General features: G+C 49.6%; 2 protein-coding genes across 3 annotated transcripts; both read right to left on the bottom strand.

The window, feature by feature from the left end:
* Nucleotides 1–1,168: 1,168 nt before the first annotated feature.
* On the bottom strand, nt 1,169–26,108 carry ROPN1L (rhophilin associated tail protein 1 like). Of its 2 annotated transcripts, XM_009240588.3 has the most exons (6): nt 24,679–26,108; nt 24,384–24,555; nt 18,600–18,723; nt 16,860–17,021; nt 4,845–5,020; nt 1,169–1,346 (listed from the first exon to the last, which is right to left on the bottom strand). In XM_009240588.3, the coding sequence occupies exons 2-6, from the start codon at nt 24,512–24,514 to the stop codon at nt 1,247–1,249; spliced, it is 693 nt and encodes a 230-aa protein (XP_009238863.1). In that variant the 5' UTR covers nt 24,515–24,555; nt 24,679–26,108; the 3' UTR covers nt 1,169–1,246. The 2 variants fall into 2 exon arrangements, with proteins under 2 accessions (XP_009238863.1, XP_002815477.1); XM_002815431.5 differs by having other exon boundaries at nt 24,384–26,108.
* LOC103890588 (uncharacterized) lies at nt 1,353–2,714 on the bottom strand. Its single transcript, XM_009240587.4, has one exon. The coding sequence runs from the start codon at nt 2,222–2,224 to the stop codon at nt 1,604–1,606; it is 621 nt and encodes a 206-aa protein (XP_009238862.3). The 5' UTR covers nt 2,225–2,714; the 3' UTR covers nt 1,353–1,603.
* Nucleotides 26,109–26,956: the final 848 nt, after the last annotated feature.

The following is a 26,956-nucleotide window of genomic DNA, read 5'->3' as shown; positions in this document are numbered from 1 at the left end:
CGCATGAGTTCTCTCCACGGCCTGAGCCCTGGCCTGGAAGCTAACCTGAAATGTATTCACTGGTATTGGCCTTTTCGAAAACTTTATAAAAGGAAAGCAAATAAAGGATCTTGGATGCTTATTTCCATTCAAGTGGATCACGCTGCTGTCCAGTACACTTCCCCCAGCCACGGACGCTAGGCCAGGCAGCAGGGTCCCTGGGGTCCACTTTTCATAGAAAAGATCCAGCCTCAGCTGCCAATGCCCTTCCCAGGGAGTCTTAGGAGGGGTGGGCGGGGAGCAAAGGGCGAGCCCCTCCACCAGCTTGAAGTCAAGAAGAAAAGCCACTTTGTTTTTTTATTTTTAGATGGAGTCTCACTCTAGTGCAGTGGCGCGATCTCGGCTCACTGCAACCTCCGCCTCCCAGATTCAAGAGATTCTCCTACCTCAGCCTCCTGAGTAGCTGGGATTACAGGTGCCCACCACCACGCCTGGCTAATTTTTGTATTATTTTAAGTAGAGACGGGGTTTCACCATGTTAGCCAGGCCGCTCTCGAACTACTGACCTTAAGTGATCCTCCCACCTCAGCCTCTCAAAGTGCTGGGATTACAGGTGTGAGCCACTGCGCCGGCCAAAAAGCCCCTTTTTTTGTTTGTTTGTTTGTGGGGTTTTTTGTTGTTGTTGTTTTTTTTTTTTTGAGACGGCATCTCGCTCTGTCGCTCAGGCTGGAGTGCAGTGACGCGATCTCGGCTCACTGCAAGCTCCACCTCCCAGGTTCACACCATTCTCCTGCCTCAGCCTCCCAAGTAGCTGGGACTACAGGTGCCCGCTACCATGCCCGGCTAATTTTTTTGTATTTTTAGTAGAGACGGGGTTTCACCGTGTTAGCCAGGATGGTCTCCATCTCCTGACCACGTAATCCACCTGCCTCGGCCTCTCAAAGTACTGGGATTACAGGCGTGAGCCACCGCCCCTGGCCCAAAAAGCCACTTTTCAAACTGCCCAGCCCCACTTCTGACTCTGCAGTCTCCAAATAGATTATTTTCTTAAAACAGATCATTTTACTGTTATCAACTTCTTACACTTAAGGTCCCTAAAAGACACAGTGAAAAACAATCATGAATCAGGCCCCACGAAGCACTGTCACACTAAATTCCCATTTAGAGAAACACTCACACTACAGAGGTGTGTGATTCAGGGTAAGTTGTATTTGGTGCCAGAATTTTAAGAGCACTATTTTGACATCAAAATGTATTCTTCTCTGTATTAATGGCCTACATCTTCAGAGTTTTCAAGGTTTTCTAAAAGTTTCCTCTTTGGAAAGAAGAAATCAGAAAGTCCTATCATGCCGTTCTTCTTGGCGTCTCTAAATTGGAAACAGATAAAGATATTTATTAGTAATTTCTCATCACATACTTAGTAACACTTTTATAAAATGCAATATAATTTAAAAGGTCAACTTTTAAAAACTATTTATGGTTGCTCATCAGTAATTCTTACTTCCAAAAATAAAGCATTCTATTTTCTTGTGCAAAGTGCACCAAAACGTATAATAAATGTAGCTTTATTTCTAGGTGAAAAGATGGGTACTATATGCATAGGTTTTTCTTCTTTGATGACTTGTTATCTCAGGAAAGTGGTGGGAGAAGGGGCTGCTGCACAGGGTCCCAGTTCTTTGGAGGCTTGGGACATGGATTTGGAATGAGACAGAACCACCCATGTCCCAGGCGGCTCCATCAAGTGGAGTAGCCGCATCAGAGAGCACAAGAGAAGAGAAGAGGTGCGCGGATCTGGCAGGAGAAGGGGCCCAGCATGACCCGGATGGCGGTGCAGAAGCAGAGGCTGTGGGCACCAGGAGGAGAGCTGGGGACAAAGTACTGTGTCATCCGTGTGACTGTAGACACCAGCCAGGATGGTGTCAAGAATAAGGCGGAGAGAAGGGACGGCTTGGGAGCTGCCGTCTTCCATGAGGACAGGAGGGTTGGAGTGACAGTGGATGACAGAGGAAGGAGGAAAAAGGGAGACCATGGAGTCCAGAGGCTCAGCCCATGGTGGGCAGAGGGGATGTGAGTTTGAAGGAAGGAGAGGAAACGATGTGGAAGGGACAAGGAGACGAGGATGGCTGGGACAGGTGGGGCAGGGCGCAGGACGCAGGCTCCACTGGGGCAGGAAGGGAGGCGGAGGCTGGTGGATCACTTGAGCACCAGCTCCTGGTGCGGTGGCCTGCATCCTAGGCGGCATCATGGCCGCTTGGAAAGGGTGGGAGGAGGGGACAAGAGTCTGGGTGCTGATGACAGGCCAGGGGGCTTCTCAGGAGGCTGAGGCGAGCAGGGATGTGTGCTGTGCCAGAAGGTGGCCTTGGGACCAGCCCTCATTGGTCCCTGTCCCTGGCTTACTGTCCTCTTGGCACTCAGCGTGACCTGCTATCTTAAAATCTGCTTGTCTGATGTCTGTCTGCTTCACAGGGCAAAACTCCAGGGGTCAGGGCATGACCTGTTCACTGACTATATCCCTGGCACCTACGCCAATGCCCGGCACAGAGCAGGTGCTCAATAAACTGTACCGTGGGCAATTCGAGATGAGAGGTGTGGGGCTCAGGGACAAACCATAACCAGCACCTGGGGGGCAGTGGTCCCAAGGGAAAGTGCTGGGAAGACCTCAGGGGCCCCATCTCCCTTGGGGCTGGAGCCTGGAGGACCTGGGCCCTTTCCTGCCCTTGCACCTAGAAGGCCCTTTCTTGCTGTTAACCAGGCTTACTCTGCAGCACCACAGCTCCCTGGACCCTGCGGTTGTCACCACTACCTCTGCACACCCCACCAGCCCTGGGCTGCTTTCTCTGCCTCCCCATAGGTAGCGCAAGGTGCAGAGTCAGCACCCGATGATGGTTTAGGGAATGAACAAATGAGAACTTCCGCAGGACCCAAGAGCTTTGTTCCTTTTTACTCTGCATCTTGTCTATAAAGGGAGGATTCATTAATCTTGTTAAAAAATGTTACAGGTGATCAGAACACTGGACAATATATTCGAACGTTAGCTCCAAGTCATGCTTCAGAGCAGAACCAGCCTTACATCACATGCAGCCTGGTGCAAATACAACATAACATGCAATGTGTCAGGGTCATATAGCAAGTTCATCAGAGCGAGAATTGCGTGACTGATGTCAATGACATCCTCAAGTTTCTGCAAATGATCCTGCGTCTGTGGCACTACTGTCAGGCTGTCCACCAGCAGTAATCCATATATACGTTTCATTATGGAGAGATGAATTCTATCTCACTTTTTAAATTATTATTATTATTATTATTATTATTATTATTATTATTATTATTTGAGACGAAGTCTCGATCTTGTTGCTCAGGCTGAAGTGAAATGGCACAATCTCGGTTCACTGCAACCTCTGCCCCCCGGGCTCAAGAGATTCTCTTGCCTCAGCCTCCTGAGTAGCTGGGATTATAGGCACCCACCACCACACCTGGCTATTTTTTTAGTAGAGATGGAGTTTTGCCATATTGGCCAGGCTGGTCTCGAACTCCTGATCTCAAGTGATCCACCCGCCTCGGCCTCCCAAAGTGCTGGGATTACAGGCGTGAGCCACCGTGCCCAGCCTCTATCTCACTTTTCAACATGCTACAATTTAATACCACCTGACATGCTGTACATAGGAATCAGGATAGATCTGGGATAAACGAGTCTTAATGACAGGATACATTCCCTCCCTCTAAAGTCTAAAGAAACCTGAGCCTCAGCCCGCATGGGTGGGAGACACAGGAGAGGTTGGGCTCCCTTCTGAGGTGCTGCTTGCTTTCGCTGATGGCCTTTGATCTGCAGCTCCACTTATGCACACCCTGAATACCATCAGGTGTGCCTAAACCTTCTGCCAAACACGGGATTCGTTGGGACAAAGTTATTGCAGACAAGGGACGTGATATTGTGAAATACATATTTGGTCTTCAACCCCGCCTCCTGGCATACAACTCCTAAAATCTGTGGAATCTCCAAAGTGAGTTCTTTCTTTATGCTCGTGATTGGCTGATGGCCCAGGTAGCTTCAGGATGGGGTTGGTCACTGGAAAGCCCAAGGCAGGATTAGAGGGGTGGGACTTTCAGCCCAGCCCAACCTTGGAGGTGGGGAGAGGGGCTGATGGCTTAGGTGATCACTAATGACCAATGATTTAACCAATCACGAAGCTTCCAAGAAAAAAAAAAACCCTAAAAGGACAGGGCTTAGAAAGTTTCCCGGAAGCTAAACACATCGAGACCAACAGGAAGGTGAACAAGAGCTCATTCGCAGGCAGGGAGGGGACGTACCCCAACTCCATGGGGGCAAAAGACCCCATGCTCCAGACCCTTCCAGACCTCGCTCTTTGTCTGTCTTCCTCTGACTGTTGGTAGCCTTTAAAATATCTTTTGTAATAAACTAGTAAACATGAGTGTTTCCCTGAGTTCGGTGAGCCATTCTAGCAAATTAATTGACCCAAGGAGGGGTTGTGGGAACCCCGATTTAGAGCCAGTCGGTCAGAAGCACAGGCAAAATAACCTGGGGCTTGCAACTAGCATCAGAAATGGGGCAGGGTGGGGGCAGTCTTGGGGACTGAACCCTCAACCTGTGGGATCTCACGCTATCTCCAGGTAGACAGGGTAGAGACGGAATGAGAACGCACAGCTGGTGTCCGCTGCAGGACTGCTTGCTTGCTTTTTGGTGAGGAAAAACCTCCACACATTTGATCATAGCAGTCTTCTGTGTTGATTATTGTTGTGGTGTGAGAGCAATGGAAGAACTGAGTTTTTTCCCTACAAGGGGGAAGTGAAACAGGAGATTCACCCATGGTCAACATACTTGAATCCTAGAGAAGGTGCATACTTACACACTTTCCTTTAGAGAGGCAAGGTAGGAGTCTGTCTCCAAGGGAGACACGTCTGAGTCTAATCTGGCCAAGTAGCGGTAGACGTAGGAAAACGTCTTGAAGGGGATGCGAGCGGGCCCGCCCTCCGGGTCGTCCGTGAGGATCTCGCACAGGTGCTTCAGCGCAGTGTTCAAGGACTAGGAGTGCCACAGCCAGGTGGGGAGAAAAACAGTTACTCCTGGCATCACTCACATTGAAAGCAGGCACCAGCAGAATCAACACTCTAGCATATTTGACAGAAATTCTCCAAAAAGTATGCTCTCCGTCTGAACTGAGAACTAGGTGAATGTACAATTGTCATAATGAAAAATCAAAAGGAAAGGTTCGAATGGGGTGCAATTGACCAGGAAAACATTCTAATTCACAGATCTTATTTTCTATTAAAACATAAATGACTGTTACAGACAAAAGGAAGCATCAATGTCTTTAAAACCAACTTCCTAAGCTAATGCAGAACTCTGCAGCCCCATCTGGCCCAGAGACACACCCGGGGACGTGCCCAGGGGCTGAATGAACTCTGCCACCAGCCAGAGGTGCTGCCTGCAGAGGGCAGGGCTGTCAGCCAACGGCCTGCATGCCTACAAGGAGGCCCTGGGTGTCTGCCGATGCCTGCCCACTGAGCAGAAGGGAGGGCTCTGCCCTGGCTCTGTCCCGGCTCTGTCCCTGTTCACACAGAAGGCTCTGGGCTCTGTCTCAGCTCCAGGACAGCAACAGGACTTCCTCCCTGAGACCGTTCATCTCCCTCACACTCTTCCAAACTGCTGGTCTCATCCCAGACAGCAGCCCACCCTCCGCTTTCAGTGGGAAAGCCCGTCCTCTGAGCAGCCTTCCTGCCTCCACATTGGCAGACACTTTTAGCACCTGCCCTCCCAGCCAAGTCCCTGCGGGGGCAGGGGGCAGCTAACAGGCCAAGGTCGTCTTCATGAGACCAGGCTGCATGGCACTGGAACTGCAGGGCCTGGGCACCAGGGCCCCCCGGGGCCAGCCCATGGCCTCCCACCACCAACTTGCTCAATTCATCCTTGTTGAAAAAACATGAGCTGTTTGTGTGTTTGTTTGTTTGAAGGAGGTAGGGGAACCATGTAACATAAGATTACTATCTTTTCAAAAGAGAACACATAGCCCAGGTCTCCTTTTCTCCTTCTGCACCAAGACATCATGACCTGCAGCCTTCAACACCCTGGCCAGGGTAAGCTGCGGGGGCAGGTGTCCTAATTCCACAGCTGGCCTATGGGACCCTCCCCTCAGTCCCCACCTCGAGCCCCTTCTGTGAAGGCCTCCTTGCCAGAGTGGCTATCTTATACCTGCCTGGATGGTCACGCTGCCTACTGATGAAGGTGAGCTCACACAGGTGGCTGCTTAAATGTAACCCCCCTCGCCAACACACACACATGGCAACAGCCCTTCATTCCCTCCTCATTCGCCAAGTGCCTGTTACACACCAGGATGTAGCAGTGAACAGACGCCTAACGCCTGCTCATGTGGAGACCACAGTCAAGTGGGAGAGCCGCAACACCTGGATTCTAGGGTGCTCTGGAAGGGGGCATGCCTGGAGCAGCAGGCAGGCAGTGCCGGGGTGGAGGGTGACATTTTCAATCGGGTGGTCAGGGAAGGCCAGAGCAGGTAAGCACAGACCCAGGGGGAAGGAGCCAGTCATGTGGGATGCTGGGAGAATTCCAGGGGCACTTCTGTGTGCTCCAGAAACAGCCAGGAGCTCTGGGTAGCTAGAGCAGGCCATGGACAGGCAGGGATGTGGGAAATGAGGTCAGTGAGATGGGGTGGGGGCAGATCACGGGGGTCTTTACAGACCCAGGGAAGACTTGGGCTTTGGCTGGGTTCTATGGAAAGGTGTCAAAGGGTTTCAAACAAAGATGGAGCACTGTGGAGTGTTTCTAAGGAGTCCTTCTGCCGATGTGTGAAGAGGAGAATGTGCCGATGTGTGATGAGGCTGGAGAGCAGGAACCCAGTGATGAGGATGGAAGGCAGGAACCCGGTGAGGAGGGTGGAAGGTGGGAACCTGGCGAGGAGGCTGCTGGAATAATCCAGCCAGGGGCCTGGGTGGCAGCAGCCGACGGCTGGGAAGGGCCGGACTCAGCCTCTCCTGAAGGTGGAGTTACCAGAACTCCCTGGTGGTTGCATGTGGGCAGAGACAGAACCATGAAAAGTGGTTCCAATGTTTGGTGCCTGAACAGCTGCAAGGGTAGATTTGCTATCAACTGGGAAGTTCCAGAGAGAAGCTGAGTTTGGGGTGGCTTCCACTGACATGTCTGTCAGGCGCCCAGTGGAACTGGTGACTCAGGTGGCTACTTAGTAGGCCTAGTGCTCACGGAGGAGACTCGGGAGCATGGGCGAGATGGTGTGTACGGGTGGGGTGGTGTATACAGGCGGGGTGGTGTACACGGGGGGATGGTGTACACAGGGAGGGTGGGGCATACAGGGGGGATGGTGTACACAAGGGGATGGTGTACATGGGTGAGATGGTGTACATGGGGGGATGGTGTACACGGGGGATGGTGTACACGGGGGATGGTGTACATGAGCGGATGGTGTACACAGGCGGGATGGTGTACACGGGCGGGATGGTGTACATGGAGGGGATGGTGTACACAAGGATGATGGTGTACACGGGTGGGATGGTGTACACAGGGGGCATGGTATACACGGGTGGGGTAGTATATACAAGGGGATGGTGTACACGGGGGATGGTGTACATGGGGGGGATGGTGTACACGAGGGGGATGGTGTACACGAGGGGGATGGTGTACACAGCGGGATGGTATATATGAGGGGGATGGTATACACGGGGGGGATGGTATACACGGGTGGGGTAGTGTATACAAGGGGATGGTGTACACGAGGGATGGTGTACACGGGGGGATGGTGTACACGAGGGGGATGGTATACACGATGGGGATGGTGTACACAGCGGGATGGTATATATGAGGGGGATGGTATACACGGGGGGGAGGGTATACACGGGTGGGGTAGAGTATACAAGGGGATGGTGTACACGAGGGATGGTGTACACGGTGGGGATGGTGTGCACGAGGGGGATGGTGTACACAAGGGGGATGGTATACACAGCAGGATGGTATATATGAGGGGGATGGTATACACGGGGGGGAGAGTATACACGGGTGGGGTAGTGTATACAAGGGGATGGTGTACACGAGGGATGGTGTACACGGGGGGGATGGTGTACACGAGGGGGATGGTATACACGACGGGGATGGTGTACACAGCGGGATGGTATATATGAGGGAGATGGTATACACGGGGGGGGAGGGTATACACGGGTGGGGTAGTGTATACAAGGGGATGGTGTACACGAAGGATGGTGTACACGGGGGGGATGGTGTACACGAGGGGGATGGTATACACGATGGGGATGGTGTACACAGCGGGATGGTATATATGACGGGGATGGTATACACGGGGGTAGGGTATACACGGGTGGGGTAGTGTATACGAGCAGGATGGTGTACACGAGGGATGGTGTACACGGGGGGGATGGTGTACACGAGGCGGATGGTGTACACAGCGGGATGGTATATATGAGGGGGATGGTATACATGGGGGGGAAGGTATACACGGGTGGGGTAGTGTATACAAGGGGATGGTGTACACGGGGGGGATGGTGTACACAGCGGGATGGTATATATGAGGGGGATGGTATACACGGGGGGGAGGGTATACACGGGTGGGGTAGTGTATACGAGCAGGATGGTGTATACAGCCGAGCCCCATGAGGTTGCCGAGGTGGGAGGACAGTGCATGGACACGCCGTACCACCAAGAGCTGGGGAGAGGAGGGACCAGCAGGGGGACTTGAAAGGCGCAGCCAGGAGGGAGGCTGCTGGTGAGTGAAGAAAAGCGTTTCCTGGTGGAGAGAGCAATCTCCTGTGTCAAAGCACACAGGACAGGCCAGGAAGGACAAGGACTGGCGGGTGGCACAGGATTTCCTCGGAGCCCGGTGCTGTGCTGGAGCCGGCTCATGAGCCCACTGCTAAGTTTCCAGCAGTTGTGCGAGCTGGAGGGCTTCACCTTGGCAGCCTGAGCTCAGCCGCACTGGGAGTATTTACACCACATCGCTTGGCAAACATGACTGAGAACCACCACCTTCCCGAGCAGGCTGGTACCCCGCAGGCTGCTGGGGTGGGGTGTGAGGGCAGACTGAGAGCTCCTGCTTGCAGCAGCCACGGAGGCGGCTGGCATCCCCGGGGAATCGCCTGCAGGGATGAATCTGGAGCTGTGCTTCCGAGGGAAGCGCAAGAAACAAACACAGGAGGGCCAGCGCGGAGCACCCTCCTCACGGGAGAGCTGCAGACGCAGGGAAAGGGCCACCGCAAGCCAGGCCAGGCCTGTCTGGCTCCACAGTGGCTGTGTCAGGAATAAACCCCACATCCTCAGGGACAGGAAAGGGCTCTGAGCCGGCTCCAGGCTATGGGACAAAATGAGCCTTCCCTACAGAACACCAGGGTCAGAGCAAGGCTGATAACATGGCCCGCTGTCCTCCTCTGGGAGTGAGAATAATGACAGTCACCTCGTGTGGTTACTGTGAGGAGCAGACAGACACCTTGGCCAGGCCCAGAGGGGCTCAGCAATCACCCAAGTCACCCAGCCAGGACTGGAGCACAGCCGGTGGGCCTCTGAGCTCACCCCAGTGACTACTCCATTTTATTATGTCTAGCAGCCGCCAGGCGGGCTCTGGGAACAAGACCTGGGGCAGAGAAGTCACCGATTTGAGGACCCAGATACTTGGCTGCAGGAGATGGAGCCCTGCACAGAACTGATCTCCCTGTCCCCAGCGGCCTGCTGGGGCAGTTCCTCCCACTTCCATCCCCTTCCCACGCCAGCAGTGCCGGTGGCGGCTGCACCTGGTGCTGCCGAGGTGCACAGCACGGTTAGGGAGTGAGTGCAGCTCCCAGGGCAACGTGATGCTCTCTCTAGGAAAAGTGCAGAACCCGCTCTGCAGAGCTGCAGGCACCACTCCAGGACCACTGCACACGTGGCTCCTCTAAAAGACTGTCCCCAAGACAGGATTTGCTCAAAGTAGAGTCGTGTATTTCACAATCCATGTTCCTTGCTTGAAACTTTCAAAGACATGTTGTTATGACGGGATTTGCTTTTACACTGGACACAAATGGAAGTCCGTCACCACCGTGTGCAGGATTGCGGGGCCTCAGGAAGGATGAGTCGGGAAGGAAGGAGTTGGCGTGGATGGAGCAGGCAGATGAGATCTGTGTAATGCGCTGTTCCAAGGCTTCAGAGGAAGCGGTATTTAAGGAAAAATACATCAAAACACTCGAGCATCACTTCCTCTGCAAAGGCGTGATGACACTACCCATGTCAACGTTTCTGACAATAAGATCTGCAGCAATTTTTATATCCAGAAGGATTCATAACGCAACTCGCTTCATCTTGTGCTGTGAGTTACATTTCTTAACATTTGTTTCTCAATTCCAAAGGCCTGTGGGTGGCACGGTCACTTGCACACCAGCCAAAAGACCCTCTCCTTGGCATGACTGCCCCATGCTGCCGTCTGTTGTGTTGCTGATTTATTCTCCCATGTGCGATATGTGCTGGGCAGAGGTGACTGGCAAGCTGCACTTAGTTTTTTTTGTTTTTTTTGTTTTTTTTTTTTTGAGATGGAGTTTCACTCTTGTCACCCAGGCTGGAGTGCAGTGATGCGATCTCGGCTCACTGCAACCTCCGCCTCCTGGGCTCAAGCGATTCTCCTGCCTCAGCCTCCTGAGTAGCTGGGATTACAGGTGCCCACCACCATGCCCAGGTAATTTTTGTATTTTTAGTAGAGACGGGGGTTTCACCATGTTGGTCAGGCTGGTCCCGAACTCCTGACCCCAGGTGATCCACCCGCCTTGGCCTCCCAAAGTGCTGGGATTACAGGCGTGAGCCACTGCACCCAGCCAAGCCCTTAGTTTTTAACCAAGTATTTACACCTGATCCATAATCTGAAATTCAAGTGGAGATGTGTGAAGAACACAGGCATGAGGGCACCCACTATTTTCCGGGCGTTTCTGGCATGCCAACTCTGTGGGGTTTTTCAGTTTCCAAATTATAGCTGCTCTCGTGATGACACGAGGCCCCTCAACAGTCACCTCACACCTCCCCAAGGGCACCTCTCAGCTGGCATGGAAAAAAAAATAGGCCCGTTTTACACAGAATCAGAACAAAGGAAGTCCCCCTCTGAGGCATGGTTGCCTATGCTGGGGGTAGAGACTGGACTTCCAGTGAAGCTGTGCCTCTAACCCAGCACTGGTTTTTAAAAGCCTCTAACCCAGCACTGCGTTTTCAAGAGCTTAAGGACCTTTTCATCGAATTCTATTATCCTCTAGAGTTTTCTAATTTGAAACCATTTCTGGGGCTGACAGCAGGTAAGGGTAGGAGGCCCTCAATGGGAAGGAGCAGTTCACCCCGTGACTGGGGTGTGATATCCTGTGCAGGACAGGGATGGGGAGGCCACACAGGCCCGCATCAGCGGCCCATGGGAATCTCCGGCGGAGGGGGCAAGGTTGGTCAGTGGAGCGCGGCCCCTGCCTCTTTCCCACAGAGGGAGGGACATGAGCAATCAGGGGAACTGGAGCTGGGGCCAGGGGAGTCAGGAGCCCGAGCAGCTCCTTTGTCTTCAGGGACAGCTTCCTAAACATGCCTGTGGCCTCAGGCTCCCACTGGGGGGTGGGGGCGTGGCTGTGTCTTCTCATCGGCTGCAGGGGCTATAAGGAATTCTGTTGGCCTTTCTTGGACACTTCCGAATGGGCTTTCGAGCCCTAGCTGCAGAAACCTGGAAGGAAACGGCAGCAGCGAGGAGTAAGCCAGGATGCAGCCTCTGTCACTGGCGCAGGTGGCCGTCACATCGGGCCAACAGGGTACCGTGATAGGTCAGTCACTGAATCTGACATGCTGTAGCACAGCTGGATGGGGCGATGTTCTGAGAGCTCCCAAGTGAGTGTTGTCCGGAGGAGGCCGAGGCTGAATGCCTTCCAGGGGATGAATCACTTCAGGACACGAAATGATTTTGATGATTGTCCTGAGGAGTTGTTATTCTCTGAGACAGAAAATCTCAGGCATAAACTTGAATAAGGTGGTCCTAACCTGTGGGCTGCACACTCCTTGGGCTATGGAGCCACTAGGAGGAATCCTCCCCTCTTCCCACTTCCAAGTCACCTGTTGTGACTCAGCTTCTCTCTGCCTTGGGGCACCAGCCTGCAATCCTGACGGTGCCTTCCTCAAAAGGTTGTTGGGAGGATTCTAGAGAATACACACACAGGGCTCTGTGCACTCCCGCACATGGTCAAACCCTAGAAATCATGCCCACTGCGTGCACCGTGTTCAGATGGAAAGCTGAGTTAGACACGTGTGCATCTGTGGTTGTAAACGAAGAGAGATGCTTCTGTGATTCAGAAAGTTCAAATGCGTTTAAAAGCCTGACTAAAGTCAATGTTATTTGTTTTGATCATGACGGACTGACTCTGTCAGTGTGAGTATGGGGATGAAAGACTTGGTTCACAATTTTCTTATCTTAAAAAAAATAGATCTCCATGCTTAAAAGACAAAACAAAACATTTTGATCCACAGCTTTAATGCTCAGAATCACTAATGGCATTGTAGAAATGGAAATATAAAAGTCAGCCAGGCTCTGTGGCTTGTACCTATAAATCCCAGAACTTTGGGAGGCCAAGACGAGAGGATTGCTTGAGCTCAGGAACTAAGACCAGCCTAGGCAACATGGCAACATACTTGTCTCTACAAAAAATAAAAAATTAGCTGGGTGTGGTGCCGCATGCCTGTAATCCCAGTGACTTGGGAGGCTGAGGTGGGAAGATTGCTTGAGTACAGGAGGTTGAGGCTGCAGGGAGCTATGATCATGCCACTGCACTCCAGCCTGGGTAACAGAACGAGACTCTGTCTCTTAAAAAAAAAAATTAAATTAAAGCCACAACATATAAATATGGTCATTTTACCATGCAAGCACATCAAAACATTGAGAAAGAGGACAGGAATCTCTTAACATCCAGATGGCAATTTAATGTCCTTGTTCACCTGCCTGGAGCAGCTCACAGTGCCCCTTAACCTGAATTGATAGCTTTTAATGTAATAAATAAGCAGTGTTCAGGGCTTCAAGGATATTACAGGACATCAGCTCCAAGAATCTGGTGATGTTTGCCCGTTTTGTTCACTCCAGAACCTGCAGCATTTAGAACAGGGCCTGGCACAAAATAATGCACAGTAAACATTTGTGGAATGAATGGTATGTATGACTCAAAAATTGAAGCAGAGGTTTCCAGTCTTTTTAGAGATCTTCAACTCGATGAATTTGACTAGAGTGATTTCTAAGAGAAATGTAACAGCACAGAGAGTACACCTGCCACAAGCCATGCCCCCACCATAGACACAGGGAGCGGGAATGACATCTATCCCGCTCACGCAGGCAGCGGCTAGCCACCAATTACACAGCATCCTATGTGAAATAAGCTTCCACAGGCGGTAATCCACTACAAATTCTTCTCATCGCACTTCACTTATTTCCTCCTTTTTGAAGGTATTTTTTTAAAGCATAAAAACGAACGCTTATGATGCCGAACAACATGAAGAAACCCCTCCTTGAATTCACAGTTTTGTGTTCTTAGCACACCTCCAAGCCACCCAGGAACAACAAGGTCAACAACACAAGTGTCCACACCAAGGCCTGGTGGGTCCGAGCACCTCCTGTCTACCCAGCGCCCCGAGACAGGTGTTTGAACTCGTGCTCAGAACTCTGTGGGCCACGGGAGCCAGGGCAGAGCAGGCATCTCTGGCAGCAGACATGGATCCCAGACGAGCACACGCTCCTCTGAGGGAGGAGAGGTCAGCCTCCACACTTGAACCTGACCCTGACTCTACAGCCGCACTGGACCAGAGCAGAGGGTGGCTGTGGCTTTCTACAACCAGGAGGGGCCTCCAGCACCTATGGAAGGAGTCAAGGGCAAATCTGGAGTCCTGCTGGCAAAGGTGGCTCAAGTTAGGAGACAGGCAGGAACCCACAGTGACGCACAGCATGCTTCCTGGTGTCAATTTATTCTCTGTGGGTCAAGTAACATATGATAGGAAGAACCCAAAAGAATGTGTGCTGTTTGTGATGTCTCTTCCCCAGGAGTCAGCTTAGACGGCCAGGCTCTATCCTTAACACAATGTCTCCATCTAGTGTCACACACTCTACATGGACAAGAGGCCTTATTTTTCAAATCAGATTCAACTGTGTTTTAAATCTAGTGCTGAATTTTCACAATTAGGAAGGTGAAAACTATAAAGATGGATCCAAAAACATGAATTATTCTACTTTCTCATCATTGTTAAAATCAAAGTTTTACAACAAAGCTTAGAGGCAGAAACCATCAACATTAATTCAAACATTGCATACAATTTTATATTGTTAACATATCGACTTCAGGGCTGGGTGTGGTGGGTCACACCTGTAATCCCAGCACTTTGGGGGGCCAAGGCAGGCATATCTCCTGAGGTCAGGAGTTTAAGACCAGCCAGGCCAACATGGTGAAACTCCGTCTCTACTAAAAATACAAAAATTAGCCAGGCGTGGTGGTGCATGCCTGTAATCCCAGCTACTTGGGAGGCTGAGGCATGAGAATCACTTGAACCTGGGAGGCGGAGGTGGCAGTGAGCCCAGATTGCACCACTGCACTACAGCCTGGGTGACACAGCAAGACTCTGTCTAAAAAAAAATATATACATATATATATACACACACACACACACACACACACACACACACATATATTTTAGGCTGGGCGCAGTGGCTCACACTTGTAATCTGTAATCCCAGAACCCGAGGCTGGTAGATCACCTGAGGTCAACAGTTCAAGACCAGCCAGGCCAACATGGTGAAACCCCATCTCTACTAAAAGTACAAGAATTAGCTGAGCATGGTGGTGCATGCCTGTAATCCCAGCTACTCGGGAGGCTGAGGCAGAAGAATCGCTTGAACCTGGGAGGTTGCAGTGAGTCAAGATCGCACCATTGCACTCCAACCTGGGTGACACAGTGAGACTCCATCTCAAAAAACATATAGCTAGATACAAATATAGATAGATAGATTAGATAGACAGATAGATAGATAGATAGATAGATAGATAGATTTCACAGAGTTCCAGATTAACAAAGTGACATAAAAATGTCTCCAATAATTAAACATATTTGCTTTTGTCTATCTTGATAATACCCCTGAGACACTCCCCGGGTGCCATCTGCACCCATCTTTGCTACTGGAGGGTACCGTGCCTGCCAACATCCAGGCCTTCGCACAATTAGCCTGGGGCTGACAGGAAGCACCTCCATTGCCTTTGAGCAGCTACACAACAAAACTCTTGCTCATTCTACAGCCACACCACACCCGACTCCCTGAGGGCACAGAGCTTCCCACTGGGGCCATCCGCGGAGCTGGTGAACTGCGCCACACTCAGACGTGACATGGCAGAGGAAGGGAATGAACAACGCGGCCTGTGATGTACAGATGAATACACCTAGTCATATAATTTAGGATGAAAATTTCAGAAAACTACTGACAACACAATTGCCTTTTCATCACGTCAAAACCAACTAAAATTCCACAACATACCTCTTGCGGGACACACAGAAGCATGTGTTTCAGAGGCCAGGAAGCAAGAAGCAGGAACTTCAGAAATGTCATTGCTTCAGGCCACCAGGCAGCGGGACAGGACGCGGGAGGAGGCCACGGGTGGTTGGAAGTGACTGTTGGTGTGTTAGTGGCCACATTGCGTAGGCTTGCGGGTGTTTACCACCACCCATTTCAAGTAATTTGTTTTAATGAAAATGGAATGAAAGAGCTCTGTGCATGGACCGAAGCTGAGTGAGGGCTGTGAAGCAAGGACCATGGGCACCCAGTTATACACGCTGGGGCCCACAGACTGAAGGGAGGGGGAAAATCAAATTGTTCATCTATGTAGTAAAGGGAGCTGGTTCTCCTTTCTCTGCCTCCTTTCTTCATAAGCTTCACATGGCAGATGCCTGGTTACTCTTCCTTCACCCAACCACCATGTCTCACAGCAAGACTTTAGCTGAGAAGACTGACTCTGGGTTTGCAAAGGAAGCCCTGCCAACATCATCCCAGCTCCAACCTCTCCCTTCTCGCCCCGACCTCCCAGGCTCGCCTCGTCACCTGGAGGATCACATCTTATTCCTAAGTTGCTTGGCTTATACTCGAACATCAGCAAAGTTGCACTGTATCTATTAGTTATTAATAATAGATTTCTAAGGCTGGCGCGGTGGCTCACGCCTGTAATCCCAACACTTTGGGAGGCCAAGGTGGGCAGATCACCTGAGGTTGGGAGTTCGAGACCAGCCTGACCAACATGGAGAAACCGCGTCTCTACTAAAAATATAAAATTAGCCAGGCATGGTGGCGCATGCCCGTAATCCCAGGTACCAGCAACTTAGGAGGCTGAGACAGGGAATTGCTTGAACCTGGGAGGCAGAGGTTGCGGTGAGCCGAGATTGCGCCATTGTACTCCAGCCTGGGCAATAACAGCAAAACTCCATCTCAAAAAAAATGAACAAATAAATAATAATAATAGATTTCTACTAAAGTAGAAAATAATTGTATGCCCCTTTCCACAGATGAGCAAAAGAGTTATCAGTTTACAAAATGATTTGTAGTTTTAAAAAGTCATTGATGCATTTTCTTCTAAAACCTAAATATATTTTAATAGTATCCATATCGTTCATCTACTATTAACTTTTAAATTGAGGCATTCATAAATAATTTCTGTAAATTAAAATAACTGTATGCCTGAAAATATTAATATAATAGGCCTGGAGCGGGGGGAAATGCTTTTCTAAGACAAAGTTACTACAAGTGTTTCCTTTAGTCACTGAAACCTAAATTATTTTTAAGCTGGGACCATGAGGACACAGAATTACTGATATGCTGTTTATAGGTACATACCCCGCCAAGCATGCTGCATCCAAGTGCTAAAAAGTTTATCCACTTGATTTTGTTTTCACAAGGATCCAGTTGTAAGAGCGCTTTGAATTTTTCCTTCGGCAGGCACAAGTTCTTCCACTTCTGCTCAAGATCTGTTAATTCCACATACCGCTTGTGGTGACACTGTTTGGAAAACACAGTATGACAATTTATGTACGTTTTAAAACCTGGGAAACAATAGAATGCTGTGAATATTCAACATACACCAAGTAACCCGCCCCATGCAGGGGACAGGGGACAGATGAACTCCAAATGCATGACAGTGGGTTCTGTCAGCCCTGGGGAGGGGAGGCAGGGAAGGCAGCGAGAGACAACCTTTTATTTCTTAAATGAAAAAAGGACAGTGAAGCGAATACGGCATCATGTTATGACTTAATGAAACAGGCATACTGATATTGAGTATACGATACTCCACTATCTGTCTGAAATGCTTCACAATAAAAAATAAACCTCAGTAAAAAACATTTTAAAAATCCAGCCCCTAAACGCATTAACAGTTAGATAGGAGAGATCTTAAAACTGAAAATAAATGTATTTCTTCTACTATATATTTATTTGTTTATTTTTTGACAGTCTCATTCTGTTGCCCAGGCTGGAGTGCAGTGGCATGATCTCAGCTCACTGCAAACTGCACCTCCCAGAGTTAAGTAATTCTTCCGCCTCAGCCTCCCAAGTAGCTGGGATTACAGGTGCACGCCACCACGCCCTGTTAAGTTTTGTATTTTTATTGGAGACAAAGTTTCACCTTGTTGGCCAGGCTGTCTTGAACTCCTGACCTCAAGTGATCTGCCCGCCTCAACCTCCCAAAATACTGGGATTAAAGGCACGAGCCACCATGCCCGGCCTTCCTTCTACTATTTTAAACAATCTATCAAAACTGGTAACTTCTGCAATCTGCTAGCAGTATCTTGGATGAAAAGGCTTTGAGCAATTTCAGCAGGTCTTTTCCCAAGCTACACCATTCAAGAGTTCTTCATTTCCCTTAAGGTAGCCGTGAAAAAGTCCTAGTTTTAGAATTCACTGCATCCTGCGCAGAAGCACAGCATTTCACAATGTAGAATGGGAATAAGTCAGTTTGAAAATCAAGGTTATGCCACTGGTGTCTCTTTTAGCAAAAGAACTGAGTCATGAGGAATGCCTAGCCTTGCTCCGTGACCCACTTTCTAGTAACTCATGTCTCTGAAAATAGGATGGCGTGTGGGGCAAAGAAGTGCAAGGCAGGAAGGGGGCCCAGGCTCTCCACAGAACTGGACACCAGAGGCTGCTGCCCACCTTGGGGGCCAAAGGCCAGCCCCGCCTTCCAGACAGAAGGCAGAGGCTTACTCAGGCCTGCACACAGCTCTCACAAATGCACACCTGGAGAACGGACTGGAAACACCCCAGGTTCTGGAATTTTGTATTTTTTGCCCAGCAGATTCTAGTGTCATGTAAATTTTGTATTTAAAAGAAATTATATTTCACTTTTCTAAAATCTAGCCCTGGATAGTTACTTGGGGCTGTTGAAGCTAGAAAAAGACCTCCGGAACACAACATATTTCTTCCTTGAATCAACCTTGACGATGCGTGGCAGGGAAAGCAGGACTTCAGGGACCTCGGGAGGTTTGAGATACATTGCTGGGGTGTGCCCCGCTCTGTCATCAATGCACAGTGAACGGTAAGGAAAGCACAGGCCAGCTGCCTGAGGCCACAGACCCCCCATACCTGCTTGTGCAAAACTTTCAGGAGTCCTTGAGTCAGGCCTGTGTCTGTTTTCCGGGTTGCCGTGGGCATTTCCATTCTGTCCTTTACAGGAAGTGGATCTCCTCTCGACAAAGCTGAAAAATAGCTAATAAATAACAGACATCTCTGAAAGCTCATCAATATACAAAAAGCAGCTATGCGATGCAATTTCTTAAATAACTCCCCAAAACAACGATAATTAGGAAGGACAGCTCTGAAGACCAACATCCCGGGCTTATGTCCTGCTTCCTCCACTTAGTTCTCTGACTTAACCTTCTCTGCATGCCTTAGTTTCTCTGTTAGCAAAGGGGATAATGAGAGTCCCTGTTGGAGGGTCGGGGAGCACTGTGTGAGAAGGGCTTGGCGCAGTGGCTGGCACTCACAGAAGCCCCTTCAACATGTGTGATTCTTCCCCTCCTCCCTGCCACTTCACAATCAGCTGGAGTTCCATGTATTATTCTTTCTTTTTTTTTTCCTAAATTTTTTGAGACAGGGTCTCACTCTGTCACCCAGGCTGGAGTGCAGTGGCATAATCATGGCTCACTGTAGCCTCGACCTCCCAAGCTCAAGGGATCCTCCCGCCTCAGCCTCCTGAGTAGCTGGGACTACAGGCACACACCACCACACCTGGCTAATCTTTTTAATTATTTCTTATAGAGATGTGGTCTTGTTCCATTGCCCATGCTGGTCTGGAACTCCTGGCCTCCCAAGTGATCCTCCCAGCTTGGCCTCCCAAAGTGCTGGGATTATAGGCGTGAGCCACTGTGCCCGGCCGTCTTCCTACTTTTGACAGGTGGGTTTGGTCTTGCTGCTTTTTGAGGTGCTTGACTTTAAGCGTCTCTTCATATTCAACCCTGAGGCAGCCCAGGAACACACAGGTCACCTACTTCCACACTGGGAATGGCAGGTGCTGGCCTGGCTCCCATCCCCCCACCTCCACTTTTCCTGCCTGGTATTATTCCCCTTAATTGTTCCTTTCTGGGACACTGATATTGCTGCTTATGTTGGGGGCAAGAGTGGGAAACTGTTGGAGCAATAAGTCAAGAGGGAACCCACACCCAGCCCCTGGTTCGTGGTGGGAGGGGTGCCAGGCAAGACCTTCTGAGAAACTCATGCCCCTTGGTATCTTTGCCAGAGGAGGTGATGCCGAAGCCACATCATTTGGGGCCCTAATGACTTTAGCATGATGAAAAGAGACAGCATATCCAGGAAAATGAACATCAAAGCATCCACCAGGGCCACAGATAACAATTTTAAAGCCATGAGTACTTAGAAACATTGCTACAGATAAATATGGATAAGTCGATATTTGATAGACTAAAATAAACTTCATATCTCATCCTTTCTCTCTCTTTACGCCCCTCAAATTTGACTTTGTTTTCTTTCTTTGTAAGACAACTTCAGCTCCATTTTGTGGCTTTGTTAATGATTTGAAGGCAGCAGTGAGTTAGACAAATGTGAACCTAAAGACCTAAAGGGTGCGGGTGAAGAATAGGTGCCTCATTTTGCCACATTCCTACTAATCAAGGTTTTCACCTATTTCATGGGCGTAATTCCTCATAACTCAGGCAAGGAATCCCGAGCTAGATACAGCCTCTGGAGGCAGAGTTCTCAGTGGGGGATAATGCTCCTCCTCCTTCCCCAACCCGCCACCCTCCTCCCCAGCCAAAAGGCATTTGGCAATTTCTGGAGACGCTTTTTTTTTTTTTTTTGAGATAGAGTCTCGTTCTGTGGCCCAGGCTGGAGTGCAGTAGCGCCATCTCAGCTGATTGCAACCTCCACCTCCCGGGTTCAAGCTATTCTCCGGCCTCAACCTCCTGAGTAGCTGGGATTACACATGTGCAACACCAAGCCCAGCTGATTTTTTATATTTTAGTAGAGACGGGGTTTCACCATGTTGCCCCCAGGGTGGTCTCAAACTCCTGAGCTCAGACAATCCACCCGCCTCGGCCTCCCAAAATGCTAGGATTACAGGCGTGAGCCACCGCACCCAGCCTGGAGACATTTTTGATTGTCACAACAGATGGTGGATGGTACTCCAGGCATCAGGTGGGTGCAGGTCAGGAGGCTGCTGAGTCCCATCATGCACAGGACGCCCCTTCCTCCTGTGCCCTCCCCAACTGTCAGTAGGGCCGAGGCTGGGAAAGCCTGCTTTTGAGGTGAGACAAACTAATGTTGCCCTCTGCCAGTTCCCTTGAGGCACACGCCAACCAAAGCAGCCTCTATTACTTGACTGATTCTTACGTTCATTGTCCTGTGTGAGGCACAACTGCACGATGGTATCATAAGGAACAGCCGACTCCCCTCACAGTGGAGTCCACAGGCCTAGGGGGAGGCTGGCTCATCTTTGATATTTGCCTACCTGAAAAGCTCCTTTGAAAAGAACCCTAACCTGAGGAAAGAGGAATGCCTACTTGCTTCATCTTTTTTTTGTTTGTTTTTTTTTAGACAGGCTCTTGCTCTGTCACTCAGGCTGGAGTAGAGTGTTGTGAATATGGCTCACTGAAGCCTCCAACTCCTGGGCTCAAGTGATCCTCCTGCCTCAGCATCCTGAATAGCTGGGATTACAGACACATACCACCACGGCCGGCTAATTTTATTTTTAGTACAGACAAGGTCTTGCCACATTGCGCAGGCTGGTCTTGAGCTCCTGAGCTCAAGTAACCTGCCCGCCTCGTCCTCCCAAAATGTAGGGATTACAGGTGTGAGCCACCGTGCTCAGCCTACTTGCTTGTTCCATAGCAGTTATGTCCGTGGGTATCCTGGTTTCCTGTTTTGGTTTTGATGGTTTTTCTTCTTCCTGTCTCCACCCCCTTCTTCCTGTGCTGCTTCCTCTTCCTGGAATCCTCTCCACCCCGCCCAAGCCCCAATCTCTCTGCCTACAAAATCTCTCAAGGACCAAGCCACTACTTTGCTTAACTTTCATGACCCTTCATTTTTGCACTTACCAAGTCCCGCCTTACTCAAGTTACTTTTGAATAGCTCTCCCTAACAGATTATGTCCTGTGACAGCTGAAACACATTTGAGCCTAAAATTACATATATACTGCTGAATGAATAATGCCTGGGTTTTCTCCTAAACTCACAAATTGTTCTTGGTCAGGCGCGGTGGCTCAAGCCTGTAATCCCACCACTTTGGGAGGCCAGGAGGGCAGATTACTTGAGGTCAGGAGTTCAAGACCAGCCTGGCCAACATGGTGAAACCCCCGTCTCTACTAAAAATACAAAAATTAGCTGGGCGTGGTGGCACGCACCTGTCATCCCAGCTACTTGGGAGGCTAAGGCAGGAGAATTGCTTGAACTGGGAGGCAGAGGTTGCAGTGAGCCTAGATGGCACCAGTGCACTCCAGCCTGGGCCAAAGAAAAAGACTCTATCTAAAAAATAAATAAATAAATGGCTCTTGAGAGAAATTAGTAGCGTGGTACATTTGGAAAGTTCCTGATTAAGTCTTTTATTTATTTATTTATTTTTATGATGGAGTCTTGCTCTATCATCCAGGCTGGAGTGCAGTGGCACGATCTTGGCTCACTGCAACCTCCGCTTCCCGGGTTCAAACAATTCTCCTGCCTCAGCCTCCCATGTAACTGGGATTACAGGTGCGTGCCACCATGCCAAGCTAATTTTTGTATTTTTAGTAGAGACGGGTTTTCACCATGTTGGTCAGGCTGGTCTCGAACTCCTGACCTCAGGTGATTCATCAGCCTCGGCCTCCCAAACTACTGGGATTATAGGTGTGAGCCACTGTGCCCAGCCTGATTAAGCTTCTTAAAGTGAAGTTTAGGCTGGGTGCAGTGGCTTACACCGGTAATCCCAGCACTTTGGGAGGCCCAAGTGGATAGATCACCTGAGGTCAGGAGTTCAAGACTAGCCTGGCCAACATGGTGAAACCCCATCTGTACTAAAAATACAAAAATTAGCCGGGTGTGGTGGCAAGTGCCTGTAATCCCAGTTACTTGGGAGGCTGAGGCAGGAGAATCGCTTGAACCCAGGAGGCAGAGGGTGCCGTGAGCCGAGATCTTGCCATTGCACTCCAGCCTGGGCAACAAGAGTGAAACTCTGTCTCAAAAATAAATAAATAAATAAAGTGAAGCTTAAACTAACTATCTCTAAGGTATTACTAAATATAATTTAATGTTCCAAGAAGATGTTGCTAAATCTTGGAATTTTTTGTAGAGCACAAACTCTTATAAATCCTTTTATTTAAGCTTGAATAACGGTTAAAACCAGAGGCTGTATTTCTTTAGCAAGAACTTTGAAACAGTCTTTCAGAAACCATTGATAAAAGCATTTCTCACAAGGCAAGCACTGGATGGACAAGTAGCTCAGTTGGTGGGTAAAATAACAGCCCCAAAGGTATCCAGGTCCATGTTCCAGGAACCTTGGAATGTTACTTTACATGGTAACAGGGATTTTGTGGACTGATAAGGATCTTGGGTGGGAAAACTGCCCTGGACTATCTGGATGGCCACTGAATGCAATCACCAGTGTCCTTGGAAGAAGGAGGCAGAGGGAGATTTGAAGATGCTGGCCTTGAAAATGGAGGAAGGGGACATGAGCCAAGGAGTCTAAGAAATGCAGCTCTAGAAGCCAGAAAAGGCAAGGAAACGAGCTGGGTTTTCCTGAGAGCCACTGGAAAGAGCAAAGCCCTGTCAACACCTTGATTTTAGCCTAGTGAAACTAATTTGGACTTCTGGCCTCCAGAACTGCAAGAATGTATGTCTGTGTTTTAAGCTGTCAAGTTTTGTGGTGATTTGTTACAGCAGCCGAAGGAAACTAATTCACCTTGGTTATAGAGTTTAGAGAAAGCCAGCAAAATTTGGCTGTTTTTTTTCTTTTTAAATTAGTTTTCTTATTAAAAAAAAATACAGATGGGGTCTTGCTGTGTTACCTAGGCTGGTCTCAAACTCTTGGGCTCAAGTGATCCTCCCAGCTTGGCCTCCTCAAAGTGCTGGGATTACAGGCATGAACCACCAAGCCCAGCCAAAATTTGAAATGTTGATGACTAAAATATTTAAATTAAATTTACACCTGTGCTGACTCTTGTCATCATAAAAGTGAGCTTTTGTTTTACATCTGTTTATTGAAAAGGGGCAAAGAGCTCTCCTGTAAAACCAAGAGGATTTCTTTTAATGCCTCTAAGATCCGTTGACTTGTAACTTTGAGATTATGAATGTCTGTTCCTGGAAAATGTTGGAATGTTTGTGGCAAAAAAAAAAAAAAAAAAACTGTGAAGCTTCATTTGCTGGACAGTTTACCCTGAGCACTCTAGGGATGATGATCTCAGTATGACCACGGTCGTTCCGGTTCTAATAAATTTAACCAGCTCTGGGTATACATAGCTCTGAGAGGATTCTCTGCAGATGAGGAACTTAGCTAAAATATTCCTCTTTGTAAAGTCATTTCACAAAGTGACCGCAACCGTGTAATTTTTTAAACATAATGTAGACACTTTTTTGCCCAATGCAATTGCTTTGTTAAGTTTTAGTCTATCTTCATCATAACCACTTTTAAACAATTGAGTTGCCATTACGTTGTAGGTAAGTGAGCATTTTGCAATGATTTCGGGTCTCATAGTCGATAAATCGAAATGGTTCCTAGATAAGACACTCAAGTATAGATGTCACCAATGCTAAGGGGAAAGTTTTGCCTGATACTCTTAAGGACGCTGAGCGCCGCGAAGAGCCCCTGGTCCAGGAGGAGGGCTCTCTGGGGTCGTCTGGCTTGGGCACGTAGACCGGACAGCTCCCCGGGCCGAGGGCGCTTACCCCGCGGACCACTGCAGCAGGTCGGCCGGCTGGGTGCGGATGGCAGCCTTGGTGAATTGCTTCAGGATGTCCGGCAGCTCCGGGGGAATGTGGATCTGCTGAGCGCAGAACATGGTGTTGGGAAGCGGCATCGCTCTCCGCAGAAGGGACCAGGCTGGTGAATCGCGGCACGCTGCGAGGAAGAAGGGCAGCTGTCGGCTAGGGAGCGGTGGAGCCGCTAGCAGCGCGGGGCTTGCGGCCAGGGCCGCCTCCCATCCCGTTCCCGAGGTTGGGGCCGGCTTTGCGGGGCTCTTACCCGCTCCTCCGCGGGCTTCGGGAGAAATTAGGACCAACTGCCACTCCAACACCACCCCAGACCCTGCAGTTCCCGAGCGCCAGCCGCCACTACGGACGCGCTCGGTATCCAGGCAACCGGGACGCGAGCAGTCCCCGCCCTTCGAGCCGCGCACGCGCACGCGGCCCTGAGCGAGGCGGGGCTGTTCCGGGGCTGGACAAGGAGGTGCTGGCGCAGTCCGGCTCGCAGCAGCCGCTGCTCCCCAGTGGTTCAGAGCCGCGCGAGCTGAGCGTTTCGCCTACAAAAGGATCTTCGGATCGGTCTCCCACCGCCGAATGTGAGCGGCGAGCTCACGAAGGACTCCCTCTTCCCCTTGCTCTGGCTGCGTGAGGCTGAGGCGAGGGGACTCGGGCCTGCTAGGAGGGAAGCGGGTTAAGTGAAGGGGCTGATCGCCTGGGCGGCACGGGCCCTGCTGCGGGACCCGCCTGCGCCTGGGGCCGCTCCTCCAAACGTCTCGGGCTTCGAACTTCGCACATGCTGTTCCGTGGCCTAAGCCGTCCCGTAGTGAACCTGAGTTCTTCATTTAAAAAGCCACTTAGACAGTGGGCAGTTTCCAGCTAAAACAATATTATATTGGTTTTCTTACGATAGGTTGCTTGAGCCAATGTGACTGGCTCTAGGAGGAAATAAATCACATCTGTCAAAACAGCCTCGAGTCGAAGGACAGGAGAAACCTCGAATTTGATGGGTGCTGACCAAGGCACCATGCAAGGTGTTAACTTTGCTTTAGGGGGTGACCTGGCTGGCTGCTGCAGTTGCCGTTAACAGCCACCGTATGGATGAGAATCCAGATCCACCTCCTCCTGCGTTCCTCAAAACAGGAAGATGGAGAACTACAGCGAGCTACTTCCCGGAGGGGCCGATGGCAAGCCCTTCAAGGAAACTGGGGAAGTTGCCCGATTTTGATCGTTTCCATCCAAACACCCACCAGACAATATATACATACACATTTCTAAATTAACAGCATTGGCAAAAACTGAAAATACTTGTATTTAAAGTTGATGACAGTATGAAAACAAGAAATCGGTCCGGGCGAGGTGGATCACGCCTGTAACCCCAGCACTGATCACAAGGTCAGGAGTTCGAGACTAGCCTGGCTAACATGGTGAAACCCCCCCCTTCTCTACAAAAATTAGCTGGGCGTGGCGGCGCGTGCCTGTAATCCCAGCTACTTGGGAGGCTGAGGCAGGAGAATAGCTTGAGCCCGGGAGGTGGAGGTTGCCGTGAGGAGAAATGGCACCACTGCACTCCAGCCTGGGCGACAGAGTAAGACTCTGTCCCCGCCACCCCCCCCCCACCCAAAAAAAAAAAAGTAATCTTCTATGTTGTTGAAACAGATGTTAATTAGTACCTTTATGGGGCAGTAATTTAACACTAAAATTTTTCGATGATTGTGCAATATTACTTCCGGGAACTTACCCTACAGAAATACTATAAAAAGTAATATGGACAAAAATCTTCACCATATAAATTGGGTAAATGTCTTTTGGAAAACAAATCATGGCCTGGCCACACAATGGTATGAAAAGATGCCCGTGTAAAGTGAAAAAAAGCATCTTGTCGAACAATCTGCATAGTATGACACCTTTATTGTGATAAATGATTCTGTGAAGGTATGTCTGGAAGCACATAACTAAACTATTAACAGCAGTTACCTCTGGGAAATAGGACAGGGATTTCAGGTTTTATTTTGGCCATAGACACATTATTTTGATTCTAAATTCATCATTTATTTACTAACTTAGCATTACTATTGAGTACCAAATATTTGCCAGGGAATTGTTCTGGGAATACAGTAATAATTCAGTTTAAAAAAATAAAATCTTTGGAGCTTACATTCAAGTGGGAAAAAACATGCAAATATAAACAACAAAGGTAAACCATATGGTATGTTTAAAAGTACAAGAGAGCCGGGAGTACAAAATACAGCAGGGAGATGAGACAGGAATGCCCCAGTAGCTGCAGCTTTAGATAAGCCTCAGTGAGAATGACACTTCAGGAAAGAAATGAAGAGGCTAAAGAGCCTGAATGAAGAACATTTGGGTATGGCAAATAGTAAGTGCAAAGGCACTAAGGCCTGACCTGTTTTGGAGGCAAGGAGGACGGCAGGAGCGGGGTGAACACAGAGGTGATGGGGTCAGAGAAGGGAGGAAAGGGGTGCATCATGTTTTGCCCAGCACTGAAGGCTATTGTGGACTTTTGAGTGCCATGGTCGTCTATTGGAGAGTTCTGAGGGTTG

This window comes from Pongo abelii, chromosome 4, assembly GCF_028885655.2.
Source record: "Pongo abelii isolate AG06213 chromosome 4, NHGRI_mPonAbe1-v2.0_pri, whole genome shotgun sequence".
Lineage (NCBI taxonomy): Eukaryota > Metazoa > Chordata > Mammalia > Primates > Hominidae > Pongo > Pongo abelii.
The sequence above is the reverse complement of the archived record's forward strand: the minus strand, read 5'-3'. Positions and strand labels throughout refer to the sequence as shown.

Excerpts from the sequence above, each read along its gene's own strand:
- LOC103890588 (XM_009240587.4), bottom strand. The coding sequence starts at position 2,224 with ATGATGCCGCCTAGGATGCAGGCCACCGCACCAGGAGCTGGTGCTCAA.
- ROPN1L (XM_002815431.5), bottom strand. The coding sequence starts at position 24,514 with ATGCCGCTTCCCAACACCATGTTCTGCGCTCAGCAGATCCACATTCCC. Across the intron at positions 18,724-24,383 it reads CTGCTGCAGTGGTCCGCGGG|CTATTTTTCAGCTTTGTCGA; the intron begins GTAAGCGCCCTC and ends GTTATTTATTAG. Across the intron at positions 1,347-4,844 it reads GCCTCTCTAAAGGAAAGTGT|AGACGCCAAGAAGAACGGCA; the intron begins GTAAGTATGCAC and ends TTTCCAATTTAG.